We start from the raw sequence: 15,228 nt of genomic DNA, 5'->3' as shown, positions 1-15,228 counted from the left end.
ACCTGTTCCACCATTGCTGGTGTCGGTACCAGAACAGGAGGATCCTGCTCTCTGCCTGTCATCAGAGCAGGCAGAACCTCTTCATCGAATTCTCTGTCCTGATTGGATAAAATTGGCAGGGATACCAGATAATTTATTTTCTCTGTTACTGCATGAGCAGGTGGAGGAGAGATGTCGGTTACTGACCAAACACTGTGATTACTGATGGATTACAAAATATATATATATACTGTATATACCACTATCAGCAGCTTTAACTATGTGGGTTCCTAACTAATCCTAATTATTATTTTTCATAATCTGAGCACAATGGGCAGTGACACTTTGAACAGGAAGTCTGGCAGTTAAAGGGTAACTCCACCACTTTCACACAATCTGTGTTTACAGGTCTTGAGCAGTACGACTGCATGTGTGACAAAAGTAGCTCCAGAGGAAGCTGCATGTAATCTGATAAACTGCCTCCAGTGATGTCACTATGTAGCTAAATTGTATTGTGGGTAATGTAGGCACCAGGTTTTGAAAAGAGAGAAGAATGCATGGAATAAAAAGGCGATATCTCTGGTTCTTCTGTATTGATCTTGACCATGTGTTTTTAAACTGTCCATAATGAGACCAACAGTCTTACAGGAGTGCAATGTCTGACCAGTGTGACTTTTTTCAGAACCTGGCAACTACATTACCCACAATGCCATTCAGCAAGATTACATGCAGCCTCTGCTGGAGACATAAAAGGCTTTATATTACTTTTCCACATATGCAGAAGTTCTCCCCAAGACCTGTTCACACACTTTAATGTGTGAAATGGGTGGAGTTACGCTGAAAGGAAACATTGGATGCCAGTGAGTCTCAACAATACAATACAATACAAAAGGTGTTTGCTTTTGGCCATGGCCCACCATTACGTTTTAGTTTGGCCCTCCAAGGGAAAAAGTTTGCACAGCCCTGGTTTACAGGAACACAAGCATACCAAATGTTTACATGCCTACATAACAAGCTTGGCTACTGTAAATCAATTAAACTAGTTTCTGTGGGCATCAGAGATGCTTCACCTCAAACATACAGACATTAGTGGACCACAGATCAAAGTCTCTTATGCAATATAAAATACAGCTCAGGCTTAATTTAAAGGCACTAGCTGTGGTTCCCACAGAAACAATGCTTTATATTAAAACCAATAACTCAGCCAACAAGTAAACCACTCTGACAGTCAGTGAAACAGTATCTGGCTCAGTTTACTGTTGTCCCATCACGTCATGCAGCCCGACAAACAAGGATTAAATAGCTCCTTATAAACATGAAGTAGTGGATAATATGAACCGCTGTCACTGAATATAAATTATTGGGCTTTCACATCTTCTTTCTGAGTCAGCTCACACTTAGTTCTTCTCCTAATGTGTATCAGATGTAGTGAGTCCATCAGGTAGATTTGATAAATATTAAAAGCAAGTCAGCGATCAAAGTTTATTTGCACGCTGCCTTCAGAAAAACACACAGACAGGAAATATGGAAAACCTTTGTTTCACTTCTTTAAATGTTTTAATTCAAAGACTTAATAACAATAACTTTTTAAAGAATAATAAACAGATCCCAAACATTTCAACATCTGCACAATTACTTGAGGAAAATGAAGATAACAAAATAAATCTGATACATGTTAATGCAAAAATGCTCACATTGTTAAAGTTATTCATTTACTCCATAAATATCCCAATGAAGCGGCGGACGGGAGAAAAAAATCAATTATTATACAATTTCCAAAAGTCATTCAAAAGGTTTGAAATACAACAAATACCAATTCAAACCAATTTTATCAGGCGAAATGTGAGGGTGTGGTTTAACACACTTTGTATTGACCTAACAAAGTTCACCACCTCTACCAGTTTCATTTGAGGACCTTACTTGATCCTACAAGCATAAAGAAGTGACATACTCTGATCTCAGTATTGTTACATTTCAGCATATTTCTGGTTTTGAATCTGCCGAAACCAGCATACGTCCTCTAAAGTACAAAACCATCTCATGCAGCCAGAAATGATGCTGAATGAGGAAAGATTCTTCTACTAAAAGTGCTATTGTCTCAGAGAGGAGCGTTTGCTAAGCACCAAACAATTACATGTTTGTTAATTGTAAAATGTTAATTTGTTGTTAAATGTGACAACAGAACAGCTTTACTGCATTGTAATTACAGTGCTTAAAAAAAAAAAAAGCATCCCCCCCATTTTAATGCTATTTTTAAAACATTGCGTCTGAGTAGATGTTATCTGCGAAAAAGATCAAATTGATTTAAATTAGTACAAATATATGACACAAACGTAACGACTGCATAACTCCTGTCGAGTCAATATTAAATGGTGGTATTTATTCTTGCAATAAATGTCAGAGAGATCTGATGTCCAGACAATAGCATTGTTGTTTTTAAACCCATTTGACTAAAGAACATTATTTAACTTGATTTCAGTCTCCCACATGACAATCACAACCTCAGATGCCTTGAGGTTTTAATAGCAGCATTGCTTCTCTGACATGCAGCTGCAACTGTTAAAGAAACAGTCTCAACACCGTCTGCCACATGAGCCATGGAGCCATGAGGGTCATCAAGACTGACCTTTGAGCTCCACGCCCTGAAGATGATCTAGAATCCTACTCCACCAGTGCTGTTCAGTAACACAAGTGTTCTCTATTCAACGCTGTGTGACTCACTCAATTGTTTGTATCTGTGGAGATTTGTTTTCCCCTTTTGCTCTTTGTTTTTTCTTTTATTATTATTTTAAAAGTACACTGATCTGTCTAATGACATCAGAGTCTAGCATGTTTCACAGTCTCCTTTTACAATTACTTTAACTGCACATACTGCTTGTTTCGAGGTTTTAACATAACGTTAGTGTCAGTATTCTACAAAAAAAAATCTCAGAATTGTTGCTAAATTGAAATGAGTGAACATAAAAAAAAAACACTTTTTTAAATTTGACCATAAACCATCAGTCTGCTGGTTACCTCCAATTTGGAACATAATAAACAGATAGCATGACAACATTGTTGACACCATGCCCAAAATTGCTGCTTTAGGGGGTTAAGAGGGTTAAGAGCTAACAATTTCACTTTCATTTTTGGGAACAGAGGCAAAGCTTGGGGTTAAACGACCACAAAAAGTGAAATAAGGTTGAGTGGGTGAGGGTTAAAGATTCCTCAAGTAAAAGTGTGAATCAACTAAAAGCACAATAACCACACAGTGGGCTCTACCCATCACACTGCCCAAAATCTGACGTAACAGTCATGAAGACCAGCCCTAAACCAACGTAACAGAAAACATCTTAGAAGGAACACGCCTGGATTATAATGTCACAGCTCCTGGAATGCCTTTGGTGATTTAGATATTTAAATCATACTTTTGCAGTCCAGAGGTAAATCTGTAAATTGTCATATGTGTTATACCAAAAGAACAACAGAAACAAAAGCAAGAAAATGGCACAAAGTTGCACCATAGAACCAGTGGGCTTCTGTCTCTGTTGGCGTTAAAGTCCTCTTAGTGCTCTGCAGTTAACACAGATGCTCACTTTCCTCTTTACCAAGAAATCACACGTTGATGCCCGCGCCAGTATGACTGGGTCTTTATTAGATGATGGCTGTTTGGGTGGCAGTCCCTGGCACATAACGTACTTCTCCAGGCCCAAAAGCAGATTGACCACTTCGGTCACTGAGGTCAGGCGCCCTGGGTACATGTCGTATAGCGAATGGGTGGGGAGCAGCGGCTGCTTCTGGACGGTGACCTGATAGCAGAAGCCCGGGTCGATCAGCACAATGGTGTCAGACATGGTGGACTGTTTAGAACATTGGATGAGCTGCAGCTGTGGTCCCTCCACCATTATGGCATACCAAAGGATTGGCAGTACCGAGGAGCGCAAAGAGTGTAACAGCTTCATCAGCTGGTTTTCTACGTCGACACTGCTGCTAGCCGGGTTATCAGCCAAACTGAAGATCTGTGTGATCTGCAGGGAGCAACAGAATGAGAATAAATACACAACAAAGGTTTGCATCATCTGTGGTTATTTAGAAATCTACTATGAATAGTCTCAGCCCGAAACTTACCATGGGCAACTCATCTTCATCTTCGTCATCGTCATCATCATCAACATACTTTGAGTGTGATCTCTCTGCATCCCATCTGCTTAGCTGGTCCTGGATTGACAAGGGTGATTTCATGAGCTCAACTATTGACTATAACTACTGACAGTAAAAACTCATCTGTCATACAAATCATTTCAAACCAACACTTAACTGAAACTGAATTTTAGGTGCATCAGATCAGCTTTAAAAAAAATGAGTTTGCAATGTGATGATTGTATCTATTGTTTGGATTCGATCATGGACAATGTGCCAAATCATCATTATCTGTCTGTTTATAAAGCTCGACATCTCAGCAGCCATTGGGGTGTTAGAAGAGTAGAGAAGATCAAGATGCTTTACACGTTTTGCCAGCAACAAGCAAGATCACCAAACTAAGAGTGTCTACATTTCTACCTCATCAGCGTTTGAGACATTCTACGTGACGAAAATACTAAAAACAGGAAATTCGTCCAGTATCAGTAAATGCAATAGAGCCAGGATTATGAGGCCTCCTCCTGCACACTTTACTAAACAACATTAATAGTTTTGCCTTTGCAAGAAGCAGTGCGACATGTGGCAAACACCACTTAACTCTTAAACCCCAATGAAGCGCCTGTGGGTCAGAAATTGCAAATTAAAGCTGTATAAGTAAACACTGTTCACAATGGAGAACTGTATTATAAATTCCAGTGAAAAGTCTCCAAAGATGCCACATATATCTGGCAAAACGTGTATAAAGGTTTTGCAATAGGCATCTACCGTAACCTACAGGGCATTTCTATTAGATGTAATGGTGCAGCCATAACAAAAAGCAGTCTGCGTAAACATGCAGTATAGCTTTGATGAAACACAATGTGGAATACAAATGACTTGTTTATACTTAAGGGGAAATGAAAGGAAAAACTAACTGCTAAGGGGTCAAATACGAAAATCTCCATTTTTCCTACTTCTATTTAATTAGGCAGAGCTCAAGAAACACAGTAACTGAGAGCTACAGCACTGATGATGGGTCACAAAGCATCAGATGTTTTTCAAGTGACCACAAGAACAGACTGAAGGACGGCCAAGAAGAGAGGGGTGATGAGGACACAGAGCAAACAACTTGGCAGTGATATGCATCCTTTATAAGGAGATCAAATTAACTATTGGGAGGGACTCAGTGCCAAGTGGTTAAGGCATGTATCCTATAATTGCAACATCCCCATTTCAATTTCATCCCCATTCCCTCCGCCTTTGTTGCATGTCATATGCCTCTCTCTTTCCCTCTTCATGTTTTCTGTCAATATACTCATTCCCTCTATGCCCGTCTATGTCCTCCGTACTGTCGTATGGACAAGATAACAGAGGAAAAGACCACCCAAACTTGAGACAAGACAACACGAATCAACATATGCACACCCTTAGCAAAAGGATTCATTAAGTGGAACAATTAGACATATGTATTCCATTACTATGGACTGGCAAAAAAACTGGTCAAACAGAGCTGGAGCCAGGCCTGGATTCATCACACTGAGCCACAGGCCACAGAACAGCATGATAACAGATACACAGAAGGAAATGGACAAGGCGCCAGGAGCGTTTGTGAGGGAAGGTGTAAACAGGAGGCTGTGATGACACATGATCAGTGCTGTTTAGCATAGGGCAGCAAGGATTCGTACACCATCAGCCAGAAGACTACAACTATCTACAGAATGCAATACATTTCACCTGATGAAGAAAAAATGTGCATTATTAGAAAAACATTAAAAAAAGAAGAATGTAAATTTACCAGTTCAGAGTTGTGGTTGCCGATGTGAGGGACTCTGTCAGGCAATCCATTCCTCTGTCCGAAATCCAAATGATTAAACTGTTGAAAGACAAAAGCACATTGACATCAGTTTGTTGAGAGTGTTGAGTGACAGAAACATGCAGACAATAATCTATTCTAACCTGCATAGATGATTGATGGTTTCTCAAACTCAATTCGTAGGAGTGTTTGCTAACACTGGCAGATTCAGAGATCCAACTCATCTTAACAGTGGAACATAAGAAAGGTAAGAAGAAACCACTCATTCTTCCTGAACCTTTTAATGCTAATGTGTTGACTTTTTTTTTTGCAACAATCTTCAAAAAACAACCACTACAAGCAAAAAGAAACAATAAAAGGCTTGAACATTAAAGGCACAGGGAACTCACTGGTAAGTTACTGTCATCATCTTCATTGTCAGTGAAGTCCAAGCCTAATGCCGACGCTCTGTTTTTCTTGAAGTTTGACTTCCGACTGTATGTGTAGTGAGGTCTAGGCCTGCCCGGAAGAATTTGGCCATCTGGCCCGAAGTCACCTTGTCCCATCTGGAAAGGCAGCAAATGTCTCTGCCAAATGTAAGCAGAGAACATTTTTTTAAAAACTGCACCGTTACATCATCAATGCAACAGACAATTAATTCACTCAAACTTGATAGGGTCCAACCATTGCCTGTCTCTGACACTGCCGTAGTCGACATTTCTGCCTTTTCTTGTTGCTGCCTCCAAATTTGGGTTTGTCTATACAGAAATCACATGTGCCGCAGTCTTTCCTGCAGAGACAGGCTTTACATTCACCACATGATCTCCGCTTCCGCTTCTTATGCCACTGAAAACAAGAACAATAAGAAATCTTAGCACAAATATAAAGGCATTATGTAACAGGTCAAAAAATGAGCAGCAATTATACTTTTATAATTTTGTCAATTACATAGGAAGAGGACGGGGCATTTTTATCAAAATGTGTCTGATTACTTCAACTCAAAACCTTCTACACCTTTGAAAAGTGATGTGTGCGTTTTTTTCCATGACAGTAACTCATCCTAAATCCATCTACCTGTTTTTATACATATTTTGAATTTGCATGAAAAACCTGAGTAAAAACATTAGAAAGATAGCGTGAGGATGTGACTAGGTGCAATGGAATAAATCAAATCATTGAATAAATCATAACGTACACAAAGCATGTATCAGCTCCACTGACGCTCTCCTCACATTAATACATGCAAACAAGAAATCCCTTATTAAATCACATTTTCGAAGTGGTTTTCTATCATTTGAGGTGTGAATGACTCTTTTAAACCACAAACACGCGTTCAATTGCATTATTTTGTACCGAATTTCTGGAAATTCCCTTAAAATTTGGGCTACATTTGGATGCAAACTTTTCTTAGTGAATGTACAACTAGTAACCCTTCCAAAAACAATTACTCATATATAAACGCTGTCAAAACCCACAGACCTCACCCCGTTTGGCATTGCTGTGAACAGTCAATGTGGGTTAATGTTAAAAAAAAAAGTGTACAATGAGCCCTATTCTAACAAATGTACTGAGCATACAAACATGAAAAAATATTGCAGACGTGGTTTGTGAATCTCTATGATCATTGTTTCCCTGACATGAATAGTTACTGCTGGGGTAACACAGCAACTAACATGAATTCAAGCTAACCAGGGGTTCAATTTCAGTTCAGGGCAGGGCCTCTTTGTGGAGTTTGCATGTACTCCCTGTGTTTGCATGGGTTTCCTCTGTGTGCTCTAGTTTCACCCAACATCAAAAACATGCATGTTAGGTCAATTTTCTTGTCAGTGCCCCTGACTGAGGCACTGGTCTGAGTGTTGGTCCCTGGGCGCCGCACAGTGGCTGCCCACTGCACAACAGATTTCACTCCAATTTGTACCGTCTATGACTTGAAGCGATTCTCTATGAAGAAGAACTATGCCTGCTTTCACTTGCCACTACCTCAGGCCTTTAAGGGCTGAGCCACTGTTACAAAACAGATTTTGGTTAATTTTGTATCACTTGAGGTGATCATGTCGTCCTGTCTGTAGGAGAGTGGGTTAAGAAAAAACTCACATCATCATCGTCGTCGGTTGACAAGTCATCCTCATCATCGACGTCCACATTGACGGAGAAGTTCTCTGTGTCACTGCTTTTGAGGCTCAGGTGCTGTGTGAATAAAACGTCATCAGTGAGAGTAGGAAAAAGCAGATAAAAGCAATCATATGGAGTATTATTAAAGGGGCTTTATGTACCAGTTTGTATCAACTAACATGTATTAATCACTTTTTTATTGGCCTTATGTGAGCAGATTGGAAGGAAACGTAAATAATGAGACCTTCCCCGTCTCTCGCTTGATTATACAAGCCTGTGGATTTGTTTTAATGCTAGTTTAGAAATGGAGTCCACTAACATCAACAACCAGCTTCCAGCACAACACAGAAGTTGCACAGAGCCCCTTTAATAAACATAATTTGCTTGCATTTTACAAAAGTTACCTGTGATTCTGTAACTTCACTCTGAAAAACAAAACAGTTGTTGTTAGAACATTGTGCCAAATTTGCCACAGAACAAAGACACAATTTCAACAAATCGAAAAAGCTCAGAGCAAAGCGCCTCCAGCAGGCACAGTAAACATAAACTGTGAATTTGACTGTACAAACCTTTATTACCTGGAAACTAAGGTCATCAAATGTGTCAGGAATGTCATTATAAGGTGTCGGTGGCATGTAGCCTGCACTTCCAGGGCCCTGGGGGAACATACAGGAAAAAATGAAAATGAATGCAAATTTAAGGTCACAACAATAAGCATCAAAATAAGCAATAACTGTTCATCAACTTACCTTGCGAATGGGACATATGCATTTCCGTTTCCGGCATATGCGTTTCCGGGACTCTGGGCTCTGCAGGCCGTGCTTGCAGTTGGCACACAGCCCACAGTTTACATTGTTGTGGCATCCCACACACTGTCCACAAGGAATCCACTACAGGTGCCACGAACAAGAAAAGAAAAGCAGGTTTGTTAATTCATCAATATGCACTTTAGTATTGTTTTTATACATTTTACACTTTCATCAGAATAATTATTGAAACACATACAGTATAGATAAAGTGACTTCTCACTGTTGAAAAATATTTTCATAATTTTCACCTTTTCTTTCTTTTTTCTGTATTCCCCCCCTTTCTTTTCTATTTTTTTGGGCCTTTCATGGCTTTATTTGATAGGACAGCCTGAGATATGACAGGAAATGGGAGGAGAGAGAAGGGGGATGACATGCAGGGGCTGCAGGTCGGGCTGGAACCCTGAGCTGCTGCAGCGAGGACACAGCCTCTGTGTGTGGGTCGCGCGCTCTACCAGCTGAGCCTCTGCGCCCCAAATTTCACCTTTTCTTTAAAGTTAATTAAAAAGTTTCACACTGTAAAAAGTGATCACTTATATTGAAAACTGAAATAATGTCCATCCATTGTTCAAATACTGTTTTTATTGGAAAATATGCTTAAAGGGACATTTCACCCCAAAATCAAAAAGACATCCCCCCCCCCCCCCTTACCTGTAGTGCTTTTTATTCATCCAGATTGTTTTGGTATGAGTAACCAAGTTTATAAATTGAATCCTACTGTAAATTACTATATTAATATACTGTAAATCCTTAAATCCTACGTGAAAGCAACAAGATCTGTGGACTATTTTGGTCATGACTTCTCATCTCAAGCCAAGTGCCACCTAGTTCCCTTCATCTCTAAAACTCAGTAACACACCAAAACAATCTAGATGGATAAATGGCACTACAGATAAAGGGAAAAGTATTTTGATTGGGGGTGGACTTTACCTTAAAGGTTAAGGTAGCTAGTGTAGCTAAAATATCTCAGTCCATTCAAACAGCCCGTTGTAAGATAATGCTTTACCTTTCTGAAACGAATCATCGGATGCTCTTTCGTCTTTGATGCCGCTGTAATAAGAAAAATAAAACAAACATAGGTCGTCACTTTTACCGCACCTCAGTCAATTCCATGATGTTGTCCTATATCTAACACTATGTTTACCCCACAATTATGACATTACACACTCCTAAAGTGACATACCCCAACAGCCGGGACAGCAGGGCCTCTTCCTTTGTTTGTCATACCATGTGCCTATGAAGGAAATGCCACATTTGGCACAGAACCTGCAGAGAAACATGATGAAGCTCAGTACATTTGTCTTGTTAATTACACCAGCAGTTATAATAAGATTAAGTCTTGAAGTATGAACTGAAGTAATAAGGAGCTCACAGAGTATTGTCCTCCGTCATAACGTCTCCATTTATGGAAGGGATCGGGATCGGTTTGGAATATAACGAGGGAGGAGGAAGTTTAATTCTAACTTCCGAAGATCGTTCCTCATTGCGAGGAGCTTGGTTTGAGGTTCCCGTCGTACTATTTGAGGAGAAACTTGTCTGGTTGTAGCTGAGGTTTTTGGGCACCTGACTGGGGGTGAGCCTGTGGTGGGAGTCTGGTGTGTCAGCCCCCTCTCCTCTTTCCACCCAGCTGGACTCTGAAGAAGAACGCTCCCGGATCTTTCTCTAATGGATTTGAAAGTGAAGAAAAAATTAACTTAAGACATACACATCTCTAATGTCTTAAGTGTTAAATGCTAAAAGAGGCCAATACCTTCACTCTGTTTCGAGCTCTTGTGGGTGGTACTACACCTTCGTAGAACTTTCCTGTCTTGTAATCAAATGTTGACAAGTCAAGAAATCCCTCCAGCACTGAAACCAGTTCAACTCGGCTTCTCACTCGATCCCCCCGCGGACTGCAAAGGAAAATCAAACAAAACAATTACAACTGCAAAGAGTTGGAGGCCAAGCACAAAAAAACTACAATTCCTATTGTCATACAGTCACAGAATGTATTAGGGCTGAACTTATAATTATTTTTCTTATTGATTTAACTGCTCATTATTTTTTTCTTTATAAATAGTCAACTGTTTAATCTATAAAATGTGGGGGAAAAGGTTTTAAATCAGTTCAGAAACAAAAGGCATTCAGAATATAAACATATAGAAGAAAAAAGCACAAAATTAGGACAGCAATTCATCAGTCAATCATTAGCTGTGCTCATTATTTTTACAATTAATCAAGAAATCATTAAGTATATAAAATCTTAAAAACTTTTTTCCCCAAAATGATGTCTTCAAATAGTTATCATAGTTATCAAAATGAATCGAATCATTGGCTGACTGTTGCAGCTCTGGTGAGAAACTTCAGTTCTGTTCAGGCTGTGAAATTTGTTATCGTCATCAATTTATCATTAGTTATAAATATGAAACGTTATTCTGATATTGGTTGTTTTTGCTTTATTGCCGAGCCCTAATGCACAACAAGTTGTGTGACCACTATAAATGCTTACAAAGGTGAAAGCAGTGGAGGTGGAGTATAAATATCAGCACAAGTACTTAAAGAAATTATCAAATGTATTAAATTGAAAAACAGCTGTCCATTTGAACTGTTTAAATTTATAATAGAAAGTATTTACCCCAAGTAATATACATCCTTCTGTCCAATGCTGGAACCTGAGCGCCGAACGACTTCTTTGCGTTTCCACCCCTCTCCAAGTATTGGCCACTCGACCCATCCTTCATCAGGATGTGATCGCTTCCGGCGGGGAGCATTAAGCCTAAATTTAAGAGTGGAGATGGGAATCAGACATGCAAGAAACATTTATAACACATGGGATAAAAAAGCCTGCACAAGATGCCAAAACAATGTTAATATGCAAAGTTATGTTGTGTTTCTTTCAATAGATTGAGGGAACATAGAAGTTCCTCTGAATATTACTATTCAACCTTTGAGACAGACGTTAATAAATGAAGTATATATAGTGTACATTATTTTGTAACGTTCCCTTTAATTAAATATACTTTCCTGTTAATCTCAGTCAGAAAAGTAGTATGTCATCTTTACACATTTGCATCACCACTGCCAGCTCCATGATGGTGATGATAATGCTGTGGCTCTTGTGCTTGCACAACTGGAGTAAAACAACATTATTCAACTTACTGATAAATCTTTTTGAAGGTCTTCTCACTGCCTGGCACGCTCTCACTCCTCTCGCTTTCTCCTGCCAGGCTTTCTTCCTCTGCATCGTTCCTACTAACACTATCGGCATCGTCATCATCCTCCTCAAGAGGCTCAAACCAGTCAACAGGAGGCTCACCAGCAGTGACCTTAATGTCGTCCTTCTCCTCCTCCTTGATCTCTTTCTCATTTTCCTTTACTGGATCTGAGCTGGGGTTTTCCTCTGTATCGAGGCTGTCTGGGGAAGCCATGGGCTCATGAGCTGGTGCTGTCTGAGAGGTGTTTTCCGCCTCGCTGCTCTTCTTCTCTGTGCTTTGTCCTACATCTTCTTCCACAGATTCACTGCCAGGGACCGGGCTCTTGGGAGGTTCTTCAGGAGTCTCTTCGTTCATTGATGCACCTGTTTAGGTCGCAAACAGTCCAAAGTGTTTTCCTGGAGACAAATAAGATATCCTCTACAGCTGATCTTACATCCCATTAAAGTGGTGCATTCTCAAACTGTCCGTGGATGGAGCCACTTGACCTTGGTGCACAGGTCTGAGGCAGGTGTATGGACTGACTGTCAGGAGGGTTGACAGCTGCTCAGTTTAACATGACAGACCGGTAACCTGGAAAAAGAATAAGTTGTTTATAAATAGTGATTAAACACGCCATATATCCAGTAACTGTTACAGCACACACAGTTAACCTAGCTCGCTGGTTATGTTACTACTAAGCTGTTTTGTAGTCTTAACGAGCAGACATTAACGCACAGTTAGCACACCATTTCAATATAACTATACAGGCTGTATGTGTGTCACAATTTCGTGAACGTTGGTAGTTAGCTTCCATAAATATAAAGCTAGCTAAGGTTGCAGCTTATCCATAGTAAATTAGCTAGCACTGAGATGTAGCAAATACTTAGCCGGCAAACACGTTAGCGACACTTGCTAACCAACTGCTGGATATGCTCAGATGCTCTGATATTGGCACCGAGTATTTTTTAATACGTAGTTTTGCGACATACCACAAAGGCCTACGTAGTGCGATGTTAAGGCCACGTACGTTAGGTTTGCTGGTGTTAAAAACACTGGAACCGAAAACGTAAGTAACGTTAGCAACCTTTAGCTATAGTTAGCGTACCTCCATGGTCTCTATGCCTTATGCTGATAGTTGAGAGCTGTGTATCGCTACCAGTTTACAAATGTTTGCCCTATAGGCGGGCCAACAATACACGCACGCACACACACCTTTAGGCTTATATTTCCCAGATGCTTGACACTCTGTTCACAACAGTCAACAAAACACTTTTCGAGGTAAGCTGGAGCTGACGTATGTTTGCTAGCTACCATGCAACTAGCACTAACGGAAACAGTGGCGGGACAAAGGAAGGCGAGACACCAAAATGCAAATCTGTCCAGTCCATGGATGTGGACTGCGACGCCGCCTACAGAAAGGACGACCAGCATTTCAGCTGTAATAGTGCTGTAGTACACAACATACTCTCCATTAGCAAATACAATTACTCAATTGTTTTTTTTAAAACAAGTTTAAGTTTAAGTGACTGTGGAATTATAATTTATCAGTTAGCCATGCTTCCATAAAAGCCCCCACATGATTTTATTTGTTGTTTATGAGACATTTCAATAGTCCACATATTACTCCTTTCATACTTATGTTCTCCCAGCAGAGAAAAGCAGAATGAGACACAGCGGACTGCATAGAAAAGTAAAACTTGTACAAGTTATAATGTGTTTGGATGTGATGAGGATGAGGACGTGGAGACGGAATGGAGCGACTTCTCTCATCCCGCCTTCATCCTCTTTGATTATACGCTTCATCTTTGTCATTTAACTATGATGCCTTCACGGGTCATTAGAAAGAATAGTGAGCGCACAGGACCGGGTAGAGTCGTCTATGCGTGACTTTAACATTGGCAGCCTTACAAACATTGTTGAGACTCCACATCGGGAGGAAAGCAACACTCTTGCAGAATGGTGCACAGAGAACAATCTACTGCTAAACGTCAGCAAAACCAAGACTGTTGTTTTTAGAAAAAAAAGGGGAAACACTCACACCTGTGTACATCAGTGGAGCTGAGGTGGAGCAGGTGAACAGTTTTAGGTTCCTGGGAATCAACGTCACCAACAACAGAACCTCTTGTAATGTTCTTATAATGAGGGAACCAACATATAGCCACCAGTTTATTTATTTTTTAATATACAGTTATCCTCATGAGGCACTAGCTGCTCTGCTCATTCAGGCTGTATCTTTCCCCCACATGAATAGTAACTCTTAAAAAGGAATATGCTTCTTGTTGGCTACATTAAGGCAAAAATGACCAGACGAATATGTACTGATTTTTCAATTCAAGTGCTCTGTTCATGTTTTCAACAGCTGCCGTCACTGTCTCAGCAGCGACAATGGTCCACATTCTGTAAATGCTGTCTTAAAGGCAGTAGGTGAACATTTGGGGATTGACATGACAAACACATTGTGCCTCTCACTCAAGTAGTGTAGCTGCAGTAAAGCGGGAAAATGGCACACTGCAAAACAGAGTTGTAAAGAAGAAGACCTGAGCTGGACCAAAGCTCTTCAACTGGTTTTCAATGTTTGAGAGCACTCTCAAATCTCTGATACTGTTTAATATCCGTTTGTAAATGCTTGGACATCATAAAGACATTCTCTCCTTTGCGAGTTCTTTCTTATACAAATTGCAACTACACTTTCCCTATTTTTAAAAAGGTGGCCAATTCTTACATATTGCTTCTTTACTCAAATTAGTTTTTGAGTAGTTTCTGTCTCAAATACCTTTGCATTACAATAATAATACAATTGTATTGCAATAATGCAAAAAATTAACAGTTGCTTGTAGCATTGTTTTACCAGTCCAGTCCATTATCTACTGTCATTGAGTGATCACTTTATGAGTTACTGAAATCATTCTTCTTAGCTCTTACGCCTAATTTGACATTTTGCACAAATTTCCTCCAGATTCACCTCAGAGGAGTGGAGCTCTGAACACATCTGGTCAATATATGTTTTGTCAGCCTGAATTACAGTCCAAGGATGCACTTTACTTTCTTGTCATCGGGGGTGGTCCTTGATTTTTCCAGTCAGAGAAGTGTCAGTGCACGGTGAAAATATTTAATCTGTTTTTATATTGTTCCCTTTTCCATCATAGTGAAAGACAGGCAAAGAAGCACACATTAAGTATATATTCTTTTTAGTTGCAATAGTCATACAATGTGTACATGGTGTATGTGTAAAAAACCAAGTAAAATGATGCAATAAATAACAGGTACG

General features: G+C 39.9%; 1 protein-coding gene across 6 annotated transcripts; it reads right to left on the bottom strand.

Annotated features, from left to right (window-relative positions):
- Window positions 1-1,447: 1,447 nt before the first annotated feature.
- Window positions 1,448-13,277, bottom strand: mbd1b (methyl-CpG binding domain protein 1b). Of its 6 annotated transcripts, none has more exons than XM_084349503.1 (17): window positions 13,173-13,277; window positions 11,926-12,551; window positions 11,402-11,542; window positions 10,538-10,679; window positions 10,160-10,449; window positions 9,971-10,053; window positions 9,794-9,837; window positions 8,731-8,871; window positions 8,551-8,637; window positions 8,386-8,406; window positions 7,964-8,056; window positions 6,554-6,715; window positions 6,280-6,456; window positions 6,034-6,114; window positions 5,873-5,950; window positions 4,087-4,176; window positions 1,448-3,986 (listed from the first exon to the last, which is right to left on the bottom strand). In XM_084349503.1, the coding sequence occupies exons 2-17, from the start codon at window positions 12,333-12,335 to the stop codon at window positions 3,513-3,515; spliced, it is 2,514 nt and encodes an 837-aa protein (XP_084205629.1). In that variant the 5' UTR covers window positions 12,336-12,551; window positions 13,173-13,277; the 3' UTR covers window positions 1,448-3,512. The 6 variants fall into 6 exon arrangements, with proteins under 6 accessions (XP_084205629.1, XP_084205633.1, XP_084205632.1 ...); XM_084349507.1 differs by having other exon boundaries at window positions 6,280-6,435; XM_084349506.1 differs by having other exon boundaries at window positions 8,560-8,637.
- Between the last annotated feature and the right edge of the window lie 1,951 nt (window positions 13,278-15,228).

This window comes from Pagrus pagrus (assembly GCF_965226575.1).
Source record: "Pagrus pagrus genome assembly, chromosome: 3".
Classification (NCBI taxonomy): Eukaryota; Metazoa; Chordata; class Actinopteri; order Spariformes; family Sparidae; genus Pagrus; species Pagrus pagrus.
Note: the sequence above shows the minus strand (reverse complement) of the source record. Positions and strands in the feature narration are given on the sequence as shown.

Excerpts from the sequence above, each read along its gene's own strand:
- mbd1b (XM_084349503.1), bottom strand. The coding sequence starts at position 12,335 with ATGAACGAAGAGACTCCTGAAGAACCTCCCAAGAGCCCGGTCCCTGGC. Across the intron at positions 8,407-8,550 it reads TTAGTTTCCAGGTAATAAAG|AGTGAAGTTACAGAATCACA; the intron begins GTTTGTACAGTC and ends TTTGTTTTTCAG. Across the intron at positions 8,057-8,385 it reads GTGAAGTTACAGAATCACAG|CACCTGAGCCTCAAAAGCAG; the intron begins GTAACTTTTGTA and ends TTATTCACACAG.